Here is a 16,544-nt window from a genome sequence, read left to right on the forward strand (position 1 = left end):
AGGGTGAGAGTGGCCCAGTTTTCTCTGAGGCGGGGGACGGGCAGCGGTCCAGGTCGCTGTCCTCATCCATATAGCAAAGGGGAGCTTGCAGAGCGCCCGACCCGGTCACGGTGCCCGAAGCTGGGGTCGCCGGTGAGGTCCTGCCCCTAGGAGCCGGACTGGGCCTGTCCTGCTCCTCCTCAAACACGTCGTCGTCCCCCAGCAGGTCGTCGGGGGCGAAGCTCGCCTCGCTCCCTTCCAGCAGCGCACTGGAGGACTTGGTGATGTGGAGGCGAGAGGCGTAGCTGCCGAGTTCGGAGCACTGCAGGCTGGCCGAGGTGGAGGAGCGAGAGAAGGGGAGGAAGAGGCGGAGGAAGTTGGAGCTGGGGGAGTGATGGGGGTGGAGCTGGGTGTTGGGAAGAGGGGGAGGAGGGGGGGTAGCGGCAGGGTCGGATGACACACCGTGGATGGGAGGGACGCCCACCATGTATTTGTAGTTGTTGGTGAAGGAGGGGACGAGGTGGGGGTGGGCGCGTGTGGAGAAGGCCGGAGGGGGGCTCGGGTGCGCGGGTGCTGCGGCGGGCTTGCCGTTGAGCGTACGCGCCCTTCGATCGGTGGCGGGCGGCCGAGCCGGTTCAGGTTTCAGCTCCAGCTCGCCCTCTGAGCAAGTGCGGTCTATGAAGTGCAGACCGCTGCACAGGCTGTCCACACGCTGACCCACGTCGTTCAGGGAGCGGGAGAACTTGAGCGAGCCGTTGGGGCGGAGGTTGACGGAGGAGGGGCGGAGCAGGGTGAGCCAGTCTGTGCCGAAGGAGACTCGTTGCTTGGCGTGTTTGGAGGCCGGCAGGGCGTCCAGGCAGAGGGTGGTGACTGAGATACCTCCTGAACCTTGACAGCTTTTACCATTAGAATTCAGCAGAACTACTGCTGTCTGCTTCTGAGAGTCCTGATCCTGGCTGCTGGTGTTGGTGTCATATGTGTGTGTGTGTGTGTGTGTGTGTTCATGAAGGAGGAACATGTGATGGACAATAACGGTAAAGGAGAGCAGGAAGAGGGAAGGGCAGGGACAAAAAAGAGAAATGGAACGACAGAAAAAGACATCATGCATCATAAAAAAAAAAGAGGAAATAAAAGGTTTTGGGGGTTTTGCCTCAACCTGAAAATACCTAACTCTGAATGACCCATGTTACCATGGAATCCATTTTACAGCAGGTTACATAAGTATGCAACCCAGGTTACACCACACAGTGATGCTGTACACTACCGGGAGACCAGCGCTGCTCACTGATGAAGGTTCTTCTCCAACAACAGACTGATAGATTATATTTATTGCCCTCAGAGGATGTTCTTATCACTGCTCATATAATTAACGCTACTGGCAGCAAGAGCGCATAAAAGCAAACATCACATCCAGAGAGGTCAGAGGTCAAGGCTGAGGGGTTGAAGTGGTGTGTACCTGCAGATGTCCTGGTTGGAGGGAGTGACGGATGTCCTGGAGAAGCTGCACGGGGCGTTTACAGAAGTCGGGCTCCCCGCCTGAGGGACAAAAAATAAAGTACAGTTTAGGACAGACGACACACTCTTAAGAAATCCAAATATAATCCTGAAGTAAGACACAAACAAACTGGATCAAATCATATTTCACGTGTTGCCACGGCAGTCAAAAGCAAACCGCTACGGGCCGGCGTGGTGGGAGTACTCAAGACTCGTACCGCTGTCAGAGCCTGAATCTGATCTTTACAGAAAGAGTGAAAGCGCGTCACGCACGGATGCACAGGATGATAAAAAGGAAAAACAATACTGACAGTTAATCTATCTGATTAAAAGAGTTCCAGGCAAAAGCTGTCTCGGTGCGTCACGGAGCAGACAAAACAGCGCACAAGCACAGCCACCGAGGGAAGGGGAGAGAGAGAGAGAGAGAGAGACACTGTCAGAGAGAGAGAGAGAGAGAGAGAAAAAGAGAGAGATACAGCTGGAAGACATGAGGCTAGCGACGTCTCCAGCCTCCAGAGATGGTTTTGAAACAGAGGCACCTGCAAGATAAGGGCTAATTAAAGAAAAAACACACCTCCTACAAAGCCCCGGCGTTATCCGGCTTTCACAAATATTCACTCTATGCAGCCGGCACAAGTGAGGGTGCTTAAGTCGGCCTTGTATTTTTAAAAAGGTTTCCAATGTCCTGGTGCTCTCCCAGAGGGAAAGCAGGCCCAGCGGGTGGGGAGAGGAAAGAACGGGATGAGAGAAGTGTTTGGGTTGCTAACGTAAAGACACGAGGGCCACAGGCATTTTAAACAAGAAACTAATTACCTATTGATTCCATCTGTAACTAAGGGGGAATTTATAGCTCATGGCCTGACACAGATCAATAGAGAATTCAATGTCCATCTCTGCCATCCACCCTCTCTCTCTCTTTCTCTCTCTCTCTCTCTATCTACAGTATGGCTTCCCTTTATCTCTCTGTCTCACTTTCAAACAAAGACATACACACTCCCTTGCTTTCTCTCTCTTTTTCTGATGGTTATTTTGTTTTAGTTATGTTCAAGGTTTCTGCTTTACCAAGTCTTTCCATCTCTCCCTTTCTCTCTGCCAGCTGACCCCCCCCCACCCCCCCACCCCCCCCCACCCACTGTTTTTCTGTTTCTTTCTCTGTCCATTTCTCTCTATTTTTTGAAAAAAAAAAAAAAAGGTTATTGAGTTATAGTTCTTCTTATAGTTCACGTCCAAGTCTTCTGTTCGGGCACCAGCAAGCGCCTGGACTATAAATGTGTAATGAACAGACAGCATTGAGAAGACTCGTGTCTGGGAGAGGGAGAGAGTCAAAAAAAACATTGATCAAAGCAGTAGAGAAGTATCAGGCAATTGACACTATATTTAACTACATATGTGGAACGTACTGGCTGCCTCGGCTCTGCACTTCAGCAGTGGCTTAAAAACAAGAAACTGAGGAAGTGTGTTTGGCTAGGCACGAACATCATCTAACAGAAATCCAAATATAGACTGCCACTAAATGAAAAAGAGGCAGCTCATGATTGCGTTGATGACACTGCAGACTGTATCGTCATTCCTGATTTTATTCGAGTTGTGCAAACATACTGTAATGTTCCATGTCCATAAAGCGCTGTTGTGTCTCTGTTAATCATTGAAGTTGTCATCGAATAACAGATAACAAACTGTGCCAGTTACTGTACAGAACGAAACCACAGGGTGAGAACACAGATGAGGAACTAATGATTAACTGCAAAGGACTGTATGGCTTCTACTAAACATCTGGTCTATAACAGCCCGTCTCTTATGAGGACCTTCAGACATTAGCAAATGTCGCCTCTACCTAATAAAACACCAAAACATTGTTTACACTGTATGCAATGCTATTTCATACAGATACTGAGGCAGCCATGACCTTTTGATCAGAAAACTGTATAACAGTTGGTAATGGACACCTGCTTATAGCAGGTGTCCATTTACCAAATTCAGTTGTGGCTTCTTGGTTTTGATGTGGAAATGAGATGTAAGCCAGTCTCATGTCATGGCCTGACTTTAATGAACACCTGTTCATTCTCCTCGGTGAAACAAACAAATGCCCAGACAGGAATTGGACATTTTATGGTAATTCATTATCATAACTTATTTAACCTTTCTCTTTCTTTTATCCTCAAGCATAAATGATCCTCTCCTCTACTTGTTTTACTCTCTCTTCCTTTTCCTATTCATCTCACACGTCTCTCTTTTCACGCTTTTCACTACTGTTTCCTTGGCACCCACTCCTCTTTTCCCCATCTCTTTCTCTACTCCTATTTTCAGATCTTAGAGGCTATTCAAGAATAACCTTTTAAAGTCTAACAGGAACAATGAATCACCGCCTCCCAGTGAGAAGCTCCAACAAAGCCAGCGACATCTCAGAGTGGCCTGTGTGAACGAAACAGCCGTGAACAGGGATACAAATAGCAAAGCAATTTAAAAGATAACAACCTTTCCAAATACAAAATGTAAGCAGCATCGTTTTGTGCGTCAGCGCGGTTAGAAATTCTGATTCGAGTGGGACGTGAAATTGATGTTGATGAGGGCGCGATGTCACTGTGCTTAACTTTCGACTACCCAGGGAGAATATGTCAGCGTGATCTAGATTTACTCAGCTGAGGCTACGAATGTGTATATGTCTATAAACTGGGTGCATGTTAATCACAGCTGATACTGTGATGACTACACTGGGGGAATCACCACTAAGAGGGACACCGTTCTAATAAAGAGTGCAAGTGTTCAATAAAATACAATTTTTAACCAATAAGGATCTCAACTTATACTAATAATTTGCTATTTATTATAAATCTGTTTATTTGTTGTACTTTAATCCACAACAATTCCATTCCATTGCATTACATTACCAGAATAATAATTCAATTGTTTTATTCTGACAAGCTATGTAGTTCTAACATGTTCCAACAAGTTGACGCAGCCAATCAGAGGACCCAAACTATCCATTTCATAAGTAAGTGACATGTCATTACATGCCAGTTACATTGACACAAACAAGTTAAAACACATTTGACGAGTATCATGAAGGCATGCCTCCTGCTCATTCCTGCAATTCCAATTATGTTACGTACACAACTCTGATGTTGTTATTGCTCCTTATTTGAACAGCAAGCGTTTCAGCACAGCCACATCATGGCTGAGGGCTGTTTGAACTCTGAAGTCATCAAGAGATTTACTGCAGCCTAACAGGACACGCAAGGAGCGGATGCTGGACGGAGAAAGGAGGCAGTTTCCACCAAGCCTAGTTACCCATTATTATTCACTGGCAAAGAGTTAAAGTAGGGAGCAGAAGCTAACGTCTGGCAAATTCAATCAGACCTAATCTCTTCCACTGACACCAAGCACAGAAAATCCACTGCCAAATAAGTTCTTATTTATTTTCATATCAGATCATAAGCTACTCTTGGAGAAAATGGAAGTCAAATAAAAAGTGATTCTTTATCGAAAGACTCTAGCACAGTTTGGCATTAGGGCCTTAATCAGGGTGATTTGGTAGCAGCAGTTATGGAGCAGGCGAAACGGAAGCAGTGATTGGCCAATCATTTTTCTGGCACTTAAGAGCATCTTAAATCATGCCTATCCATCAGCTAACAATGGGAGCTTGTGTGAACTTTCAGAAACTGGCAATCAGCACAGATGCTTCAGCCACAGGACATGCTTCAGAGCGAGGGCAGTAGCACCAGGTTTTGGAGAGGACAAAAAAAAATCCACTTCCTTCATCAAGTTGCTCAGTAGTAGTAATAGAAGCTTCATACACAAGAATGTTATTGTGGTGAAAACTAATGAGATATCCACCATTTGAAGAAGCTGAAATCCCTCTCTCTGATCTGCTCTGTGATTGCTGGCTTACAGGGAAAGGACATTACAGATTACTATCAAACATACTGTATGAGTCATCGCACAACCTCTGTCATCATGTTTATGAATGTAGAATAATTTGTTTTTTAAGTACTGGCAAGCAAGTAATGGCAATATGTTTTTTTCCAAAATGGATACATAGCCTTTTGAAATGAAACCATTTAAGTTTGGTCTCTTATGGGCCGAAGCCAGCTGCAGCAGCAACGCTGTGAGGAGGAGCAACGCTGCGAGAATGAGCGGCACAACAAAGGAAGAATGTACTGTGGTCCAACACATCAACAATTAACTTCATGTCCTGCAAAATAGTAGCTTGGCCACGTGTCTGGTGAGAGCAGGAGCGGGCTGCCAAGCTAGAAACTCCTCATGTAGAGACCTAGAGGAGGAGAGACCCGGGTTGTGCACTGCAGCAGAAGAGCCCCAAATGCTGCAAAAACAAACGCAGCGGCTCGAAATATTAGAGCACCACCAGATGTTTTGGCCGACTGGTCAAGGGCAGCCCACTGAGCGGTGGGTGGGTGCTGTGTGTCTTTATCAGGACTGTAATACTTTAATACCTTCCAAAACAGTGTGGGAGGCATCACACAACTCCCTGGCACTGTGCTAAAGAGAGAAGCGGCTGCAGCTAAGCCTCATGATCTCGCCTAGTGGAAACTCAGGCCAACGCCAAATCAACAGGCAATCCTCAGCCCACACCCCATGCTAACATAAAGCTTTTAGCTGCGTTGTATATGGTAATACAACAGTGACCATCCTTACATTTTCAAAATGACGGTTATTTCCTCCCGACACCACCTTTTTTTCTTTTTTTTTTTAAATGACTTTCTAAATAGCTTGATTAATGGCACCTATTGAATGGATGAATCAATGATAGAACAAATATAGAGCAGACAAGAGATAATGGATTTGTTGTTGTGAGGATACATGTAGCCATTTATATCGAGACCACACACCTTTATCTCCCACAGTGACAAGCTCGATGATGGAGGCAATATGAATGTCTTTAAGAAACAATTTATCTCTCAGCTTGATAGTTTGTTTTCTTGTTAGTAGATAAATCTGTGTGTGTGTGTGTGTGTGTGTGTGTGTGTGTGTGTGTGTGTGTGTGTGTGTGTGTCTGTCTGCTGTGTGTCACAATAGGTATTCAAGAAGGGATGCTAGCAGTGACTGGGTACCTAAGTATGTTTTTCAACCGTTTTTCCTCAGTTAAAGGGGAACAACACTTCAGTTTAAGAATCCATGTTATTCTCATAGTTCAATATGAAAAACCTCCAAAGCTAGAAACCAAAGGACCACAAGTAATTGTCAAGTTATCATTATGTAGCTGGAGTTCCTTTGACTGAATGAACTCATTTTGATGACTTGCTACATGTTTTGAGCTTTCACATTAAAATTAACTGAATTCTGTAGCTGTGCCACCTATGGATGTTAGGGAATCTCTCCTTCTTAGACCGACTCGATGTGAATCTCAATACGTAGTTAGCTATCCAATACAGGAGAGATATCTTTAAGTAGGTCAACTATTTGATACGAGTGCATTCATTTTGATTTGATCTGACAAGATTCGATTTGATTCAGTGCCATGCAGAGCAATGCAGAGTTTATGGAGTCTATGGTGTCCTTATTTTGACTCTGGTTGGGACTTGTGGTAATCAATGAAAGAAATCAACATTATCCAGGTTTCAAACAGAAATGTCAATGTTAGCATGATAATGTCATTAGCAACATACTGTATATAGACAAGTATAGAACAACTGAAATTTCTGACATTCTGACAGTTCTACTGTGACACATAATGCATCTTTGTTTAATATTTCTCTGGAGCTTAACAGCATACTGTAAATGAACTTGACCTATATTTCACATTCTTTCAGCAATGGGAAAATTTGACTCACTGCTAGAAATCTGAAAATCTTTCATTCCATCCCACTGATAATGCTAACAGTTGTGAACTTCTGAATGTATATCTGCAGAAAATAGGGCTGCAACTACCGATTATTTTCATTGTCGATTAATCTGTCGATTATTTTCTCGATTAATCGATTAGTTGTTTGGTCTATAAAATGTCAGAAAATGGTGAAAAATGTGGATCAGTGTTTCCCAAAGCCCAAGATGACGTCCTCAAATGTCTTGTTTTGTCCACAACCCAAAAATATGGAAAAAACTGGAATCAGAGAATTTTGACTTATTTTTCTTAAAAAATTACTCAAACCGATTAATCGATTATCAAAATAGTTGGCGATTAATTTAATAGTTGACAACTAATCGATTAATCGATTAATCGTTGCAGCTCTAGCAGAAAATCAGCTTTTGTAGTCGCACAGATCATATTCTGGTTTATGTAGCTCACAGAGGAAGTAGTTGCAGGGTGACGGTGTGTTATAAAAACTATATAACACAATAAAAACTATATAACACAACAGCTGTCAAGGGTGGGGAGAGGACTTCTCATTCTATTCCCATGCAAGTTTTCCCAACTGGTCCAGCGATTCAAACCAGTGACCTTTCCAGTCACAAACTCCCTTTTCTTTAACTATTGGACTACTGACAGACTGAACTGTCCTGGGAAATATAAAAACAAACCTAAAATCTGCCGTTCAGTGGTATTACCCTTTAAGAAGCCTGGGGAGGAGAAAACACCACCTGGCAGGCAGACTGCTGATTATTAATAAAAGCTGTCAAAATTAGGAACCATGTTCATTCTGTACACCTGATCACATCATTAAACACACAGTTGTCAGAGGAACAGTGGCCCAGGAAGGACGTTCAGTGACAATATCGGCTGTCCAAAAAGTCTGGAATCATACGGTAACTGCTAACTAGAATCAAACCTGCTTGTAACAAGTGGGATGCGAACCCAAGTGACCTCCATTCAGTGACCAGAAACCCTGGTGTCTTAGACCACTTGGCCATCCTGACAACTTGTGTGTGTGTGTGTATGTGGGGAAAGCATGATAATCTCAGACTTTTTGGACACACCCTACAATAAGGAACTATATTTATATGTTGTTTACTGCTCAAGCTAGACTGTATTTCTGAAGCTACATTACTGATGACACAGCACAGGTTAATTCACTTTGCTCTACTTAAAGAGAGCCATTCTCAATTTTTCAATGTAATTCTCCAATTTGGAAATTTACATACACACACACATTCAGCACATACACACTCACTTCTAACCATATATCTGCAAACTGTCATCCAACCAAATACTGAGTTCACTTAAATCATCAATTCAATGAATTGATTCGTCAACCAATCAATACGTCAATACGTTTTTTGAATACGGGGTCAGTGGTCAGTGCAGTCTTAACTAGGCTATATACAGTCAGGGAGTAGCCCGTTGTGCTAAGGAACAATATTCATTTAACCTTTATACTCATTGTAATCCTCAAAATTATTATTGTTATATTTGTCACTAGGGTGCAATAACTTCCAGACCGACCGGCTCCCGGCTCAAACGTGCTGCCGCAGCGTTCCCATGGCGACGCGGTGACCCTGACATCTATTAGCACAAGTAAGGGGTTTATCCCCTAAGAGGCTCAGGAGAACAGAGATTGTGACCTTCGAGCCAGATTCAACACAGGCAGTGGGCTTGCCTGAGGGAGGGAGAGTAAGAGAGGGACAGGGAGAGAGAGAGAGAGAGAGAGAGAGAGAGAGAGAGAGAGAGAGAGAGAGAGAGAGAGAGAGAGAGAGAGAGAGAGAGAGAGAGAGAGAGAGAGAGAGAGAGAGAGAGAGAGAGAGAGAGAGAAAAGCAAGGAGAAAGGAGGGATGGGAGAGAGAGAGAGAGGGGGAGGTGAGGAGCAGAGGCAGAGCGGCCCACGCTGGGCGGAGGAGGTGTAAAGACACGTCTGCTCTCCTCTCTGATCAGAGAGGCGGCTCTGATTGGGGCGATGTGAGAGAAGCAGGTTATCAATCAGCTGCTCTCTCCGTCCGCAGCATGTTTCTCCTCTCTGTCCATCTGTACCTCTCTTCACAGTTCATCTCACTATACACACAGCAGCCCTCCTGTCTATATTTTCTCTCTCCGTCTCTGTCTTTGTCTTGGAGCAAGGCCATACATCTTTCATTCAGATATTCCATTTATGTGCACTTACCTTTGAAATATTGCTGGACCTGCTTGCAGAATGACCCAGAGGCTTTTCATTCTGTAAGAGAGGGAAACAAAGACAGCTTCAGTAACTTCATATCAAATATACAACAGCAACAACGATATGATGTCTCCAATCAACAAATGCATATTGCACACTGAGAACTGGCATATGGCATATAATTAGTATCTGTATGATACTTCATTTGCAGAGAATAGTGAATGGCCAGCTGTTTGGCAACACACAAATGCTCGCCCACACACACACTCACTCACAATACACATTTGACCCTTTGAAGCAGAGCAGCCATTTACAGACACTAGACAGAGGTTATGCACTGTGAAACTGAGAATATAAGCAATGTGGAATCTGCATATGGTGAAGTGATAAAATACAAATGTTTTTATATGAAAGGACATCAAAGACATAGGTTATGGCAGGCATAGGTAATCCTGATTCACAGCTGGTCTCCCTCTAATCAGCTCACCATAGGCCCTCGAGCCCGAGATGTTTGAAACTCAAAATCAAAATGCTATCAGAATATTTGTATGATTACCCAGGTAGCAAAACCAACCAACCAAGTCTTCCAAAACAGTCAAGTTTTATTTTCAGGCTGTAATGATCGTAGGTTTTCACTTAGTGTTTTCTGGCTTGCATCAGGGACTCTGATAAACAGCCACTGGGGTGTTGCGCTGCATTCATTTTTGTTATTAAAGCTTTGCGTGGTTCTTAATGAGTAATCAATCATCGTTACATAACGGCGAGTTCACACAGAGTCTGACAGGGCCGTGGGGCTTCGGAGAAGAACAGGCGCTCACAGGAGGGGGAAGGCCGCTCTGCGGGAATAGCGTTTAACTTTATAAACACATACAAAGACACCAACGGAGACACACCCGGACTCCGAAACACACACACACACACACACACACACACACACACACAGAGGATTTGGGGTGTGTAGAGACAGGACATCTTGCCCCGGAGAACTTTCTGCTGGCTGTTAAGAAGCCTTATAGTGGCAGCAGCCAAATTGTTACCTATGCCATCCTTGTCCTAACATGGAGCAAATTAACCTTGTCGCCAAAACTTGTGAACCATGAGGATTGCACACACACACACACACACACACACACACACACACACACATGCAGACAAAGAATTATGCCACTGCGGGGCATGCTTTCCATTCTTAATTACTCCATCGCTTCACTTGTGTCTCTAGCCGTCCCTAGTTGCCATGGTGATAGAGGACTATGTGCTAAGTCTCTCCATCATTCTCTTCCTCTCCCTGCTTCATATCCATCCTTATTTTTCTGGTGTCTCACTAAAAGCCTGAGGATATATAAACAACAGAAGATAGTCATATACTGTATTGCAGTCACATACACTCACACACACAAACACACCCAGACCCTCCCATCCACACTGACAACATGGCAACTTCAATATGGTAACCCAGATCTCTCTTTGCGATGATATATTTTTGTTGGCAGTGATTGGATAATAAAAACACAAACACACGCGCTTGCCCTTTGAACTAGTGGCATGCCATCATCACATTATTATCATCTCAGAGGGAGCAGACATGGTATGGATTTGTGGTCAGTGCAGATAAACACACATCTAGGACGCCCCATGCAAGAAGAATTACACACACTCTCTGATGTCCCACACGTCTAATTCTCTGACAGTCGATTTGGCACAGAGAAAAAAACACCCCCCATTATCTGATGAGGCAAAGAGCTGACAACTTATCAGAAGAACGCACAGGAAACTGAAAAACATCTATTTGTAATTTCCTGTCACTTTGATAAACTAAAATGTCAGCTGCAGGCTCGTGGCCATTATCCCCAGTCACAAATGGGGTGTGCTGTGTACTCATCTTCCATCCTCCTGTCAGCTGCAACACTCGCTTTCTGACCACTGCAGTGAACACGACCTAAAGGCCGAGTTTGACAGACAACGGTGCAAAAATGAGGGCAGAAGAGGTTAAGGAAACAAAATACTCTGCACGCTTTCATCGGTAGTTTTCTTTATCTAATGGCAGAGCAAGATTTTCAAACAAAGTCTTAGAAATGCACGTCGTATCTGTGCACACATGCAATAAAACACACACATTCAATATGCGCATACATGTAGCTTGCACCCCCTGTTCCCCACTCTTACTTCCATAAGCCTCTTTGCTTCTTACCTCACTGCTAATAGTAAAGCAAGGTCTCTATTCAACCATGCAGGCTAGAACTGACTTGCAAGTGGAGCTTTCCTTCTGTATCTCCATTTCATTATCTCTTCGATACATTGCCACAAAACGCTACATACATGCAGTACTCAACGGATGCAGAGTGTGTAGAGGAAATCAACTGTCAGATTGTTGGAGGGGATAAAAATTCAGTGTTAACAGAGATGGAGGGCTGAGGAAGGAGACGCAGCAAAAGGCAAATTGATGAGCCTCTGCCCTTAATCCTTCCTTCTCGGGCCAAATATGGAGTAACAAGCAGATATTCCAAGACTGCGGGTTTCTGGGAAAATAACGAGGCCACAAATGGGCCGATGACTCTAATAGGACGGGGTGATTAGACAGACGACAGCAGGGGAGGAGGGAAGTGTTGCTCTGAGTGGATGCAGTCTCCACTCCTTTCTCTTCGCCCTCTTTCTTTCTTACCCAGTCTCTCTCTCTCTCTCTCTCCCACAGTGTGTGTTACCTATAGGCTTTGGGAGTCACCTTCAGCCGCTCCCTGACTGTAGACTATAAAAGGCCTTACTCTCTAGGCTCATGCATAATTCTGATGAAGAAGGGCTAAGGTTTCACAGTCCGCTGTGTCTGTCTGTCTCCACCTCTCCTGTGGGTCTGTTAACAGGCCCGGCCTTTGATAACACGGCTCCACACTGGACCCCGAAGACTGAAGCCTGTGAAAAAGAGAGGCTTAGGAGAGAGAGAGAGAGAGAGAGAGAGAGAGAGAGAGAGAGAGAGAGAGAGAGAGAGGAGAGATGGGAGAGGAGAAGAAGTCACGTATGGCCGGGTCGCTGTGTCTTTCAGGGCTGCGCCTTCGTTCTTGGCCCGCAGGGAAGAGCGGTCATCTCTCTTTTACATTCAAATCCGGGAAAATAAAGCCTTTGTGAATTTAACCATGCCCCTTTCAGATGTGTCCATTCCTCAGAAAGTTTCTATCATCAACGGTACTTTGTCCAAGGGTGTTGAATCCTCAGTCTGTGCCATCTATTATGAAGCTGCGCAGCTTGGACTGTAAGCCATGGGAGAGATGTACAGCACTGCATATCAAATGCACAAGACAGATCATTGGCACCATCTTAATGCTGGCAGACATCAACGATTTATGACTCTTACTCAAACCACTAAGGAATGAGCGCATTTTTCCATGCATCACCAATCTTGTTGCAAGTCAAAATGGCCATATATAACATTTAGTTGTGGCTGTTTTGCTTTTATCGACCATTTGGGCATTGATTTGCTTCTTTTGTGTTGTCATTTAAAGTGATGTTTTGTTTTTCCGCCCACATAATGTTTGCTTCAATCACCTGGCTTTAGCTAAGAGTTCACTATAAGTGAAGCTACGGTATATTCTCTAATTTTCATTCATTTCTTTCTTTTTTCAAATATAAATTGAACTACTCATTATTTACATTTAACCGTAATGAAAGCAAATACTCTCCAAGAGCTAATTTCTTGCACTACAGTAATACTACCAACAGGACAATATAACTACAGGACAATAACTCCAGTAAACATTTATTATTTATATCTTGAAGAATTAACACAGCCAATCATAGTCAATTCATGGTCAACAGCAATTGACAATTGCAATATAATGCAGGCCTGATTGAGAAAGACTACTAAACAATGAACAGAGCCAATAAATTAGAAAATTACATGAAATCAGCCAGATGTAAATGGCTCTCTTATTTTCTTGACAAATTCCCTATTACAGAATGAGTTCACCTCTTGCTACCAAGTGCTTCCTCCTGATTTCTGCACCATTTCACACCAGCTCCATGCCTGAGGCAGAGTGGAGCACAAAGACAGGTTTATGTTCGAGGTCAACGGCTTTCCAAAATACAAACCTACAGTCTGAGACTGGGTGAAGTACCATCTGTGCAGGCCTGCGAGCAACAGTTACAATCCCAACAGAGAATTGAAATGAGTCACAAATGGGATTTTGCACCATAGGTCAGGGTCTCAAATGAGAATTGCTTGTCAAGCTAGCAACCTTTCACCTTGTACGTTTTTTTTGTCATAAGAAACAGATAGGATTTCACAAAGAACAGATAGAGAATAGACTGGATTTATGAACCGTAGCCTGAGTTGGACAAGAACAGATCTTGTTGTTGGAGGAAAAATCCAGCCTTGGACACTCTTACACCGTTATATATCATCAATCTGTGATGCTCTATGTAATCCAGGACTCTTTTTGTTGTATCCATTTTTCATCAAACTGTCTCATCTACTTCTGCTTCAGTAAGTGATTTCCTACATTTCCCAGAGTGACTTTCGACATCCACCAGGGAACTTGCCTGGACTTGTTGCATCCAGATGTTGGTTTTATGTGTAGATGGAAAGAGCAATAATGATAGCATAGCAAGGAAAAAAGAGTGAATTTTTCCCAGTCAAGAAAAAGGCGAGAGTTGCGGCCCTTACTCAAAACACAACATGTCTTCTAGCTGCATTTCTACTGTTGGTGGAGAAATTGGTTATCTCTGCTTCTTCTATAATGGATTTCTCCCTGTATGGTTGTTGAATGTTGGTGTAAAATGGTGAGTCTGGAAAGAAGCTCTTGCTCTTTGAACTGAGGGACCGATACCAAAACTTGACGTTTATCGTCTACTGTCAAACTCGGCTGCAGGCGTGCTGGAAATTTCTTGATGTGATATCACATTGGCTATGTTTGGTAAATTATTCATGGACATAAGAATAATACACCACCAAACAACAAACAAGGACCCAGGAATGCAAGATACATTGCTAGCAGCTGTGTTTTTAAGTGTTTTATAGTGGGGGGTTTTTTATCTTTAACTGAAAAGGCACTTTATATGCTTGACTCAAACACCGTCTATCTCTTGGCTTTTGAAAAGAAATGGCAATCCACCTAAACCTTCAAGACACAGAAGAGACACAATTAGCCAACACCTAGAAGCCCTCTGCCTCACAGACAATCACAGACTCCAGTTTCACAATCCACCGTAATAACAGACAGTTTGTTTCCAGAGGTTAATACAATCACACAGAGTATGAAAACAATGCTTTCTGACTGATATAATTGGCAGGATGTATGAAAGCATCATCATTCCCCGTCCCGGGAGGCAGTACAGAGCCGGGCCAAGGACAGTTTGACACTGTGAAAATTGATTCTGGGCGATAAAGACTGTTGATGGGTGTTTTTAGAGTCCTTTAAAAATGGACTGCCTCCAATGCAAACTTCAATAATTTTTCAGTGCATAGCAATGGCATCATAAATGCAAAATAGAGCGATACTGTGCTCTAAAAACATATTTAAGGAGATTGGTTAGCCTATTTCGGAGCTGTGTGCCCAAAACACCACACTAGTGTTATGCTGGAAGAGAGTCGTTTTAGGTGGCAAACTCTCTCTCTATCGAAAAGGTGCCAAAGCACACACTCTTCATCATCTCCTGTTAATAATTTGCTGATATTGTAAGGAGATGGGGAAGGAGAGGCATAGTGGGAGTTAGTGGGAAGAAGAGAGAGAGAGTGAGAGGAGGAGAGACTTAAAGAGACAGAGGAAGCCAAATGAATGATAGCTATCAGACAGCGGTAATGAGGTGAGTGGGGAAGGAATTAAATCAGTGAAATTAATGGACAGAGAAGGATGTGTGTGTGTGTGTGTGTGTGGGTGGGGGTGGTTTAGTGGAATCAGCTTTTCACATCTCTCTCTTCCTCTCTCCTCTGTAAATCCATTCTGTGTCTAAGTGACCTCTGCAGGCCATTGAACCCTTCCATTCAAGTGGAGCGATATCATTTCCCAACCAACACAGTTCAATGACCAGCAGCTTAGAGTACCTGCGCCTCTGCTTTGACAGCTTAACCAGCCATGTGTGCCGGCTGGTGTGTTTATCCTTTCTCTATGCAAAAAAAGTAGGACTGATGCCGCGTTAAAGTAGAAAAAATGACAAAAACACATTGATAATCGAACATAAATAGAAAATATATCTAAAATAGGCCTACATATATATATATATTTATAAAAAGATACAGTATGCTGTTAGGAGCTATGCAGGGAGTGTATGTGTGTGTGAGACAGCAAAATCGAGGGGTAGAAAATAAGAGACACTACATGTCTGAGAGCTACGTGCATGAACAGTATATTTTGCGACTACGCATTTGACACAGCAGTGTGCACAGCGGTGGAAAATCACATCCTGATGTGAGGGACTGTGCTTTCTGAAATTGTGGAGTAGATGGAGGCAGAGTCAACATCATGTCAGCTTGGCATGGAACCATGAAAAGGCTTTATATTGCATCGCAGATTTCCCTTTTAGATCGCTGGCGGCGTTTCATGAGGTCCGGTGTCGATAGAATGCACGCATGGATGCATGCAGCACACACACACACACAGGCCCATCTTTAATTCAAAGCCTCAATGTCACTCTTAAATGAGGGCCGTGATAAAAATGGGTGCGAGAATGATTTCTAAAAATGGCGAACCAAAGCAGCTGAACAAAACCGCTTTGTTTTCAGTTAAACAATTGTATGCCTGAAGATAAACAGACATCAGACTGACAGGTGGAAGAGTAAAGCTCGCGGATCTGTGCTGAAAAATCCTCTCAATGACATGCAGCGTGACAACAAAGACAGCAAAGAAAGAGAGGGTTTAGCCTGAGGTAGACCGCACAGGGCAGTGTTTACGCCCCAATAGCTTTCACTAAAATAAATGGCATAAGCATACCATGATCTGCTTAGGGCAGATCATATTGCTGAATGCAGATCTGAAAATGAGGCCACCCTGTGTTTTTTCACGCATAAGTTACAGTAGACAAGCTGACACAAGACTCCCCTTCCCAGACAGAGATATCTGAGATTCCTCCGCCTAGCCTCAACTCCAAAGTGTAATCTCT

The 16,544-nt window shown here is 43.7% G+C and overlaps 1 protein-coding gene across 3 annotated transcripts in view; it reads right to left on the reverse strand.

Moving 5' to 3' along the window:
• marchf8 (membrane-associated ring finger (C3HC4) 8) overlaps nt 1-16,544 on the reverse strand; it is a 77,666-nt gene that overhangs the window by 13,613 nt on the left and 47,509 nt on the right. For all 3 annotated transcript variants that reach the window (XM_071526616.1, XM_071526615.1, XM_071526617.1), the window contains 2 exons: nt 9,465-9,515; nt 1,436-1,515 (listed from right to left, as the gene is read on the reverse strand). In XM_071526616.1, coding sequence (XP_071382717.1) covers nt 1,436-1,515; nt 9,465-9,515 — 131 coding nt within the window. The remainder of the gene's footprint in view (nt 1-1,435; nt 1,516-9,464; nt 9,516-16,544) is intronic.

The sequence above is a fragment of the Centroberyx affinis genome, unplaced genomic scaffold, assembly GCF_046629955.1.
Source record: "Centroberyx affinis isolate AG114_WGS23_722 - 3 ecotype Tasmania unplaced genomic scaffold, CSIRO-AGI_Caff_v1 ptg001434l_1, whole genome shotgun sequence".
NCBI classification, from domain to species: Eukaryota; Metazoa; Chordata; class Actinopteri; order Beryciformes; family Berycidae; genus Centroberyx; species Centroberyx affinis.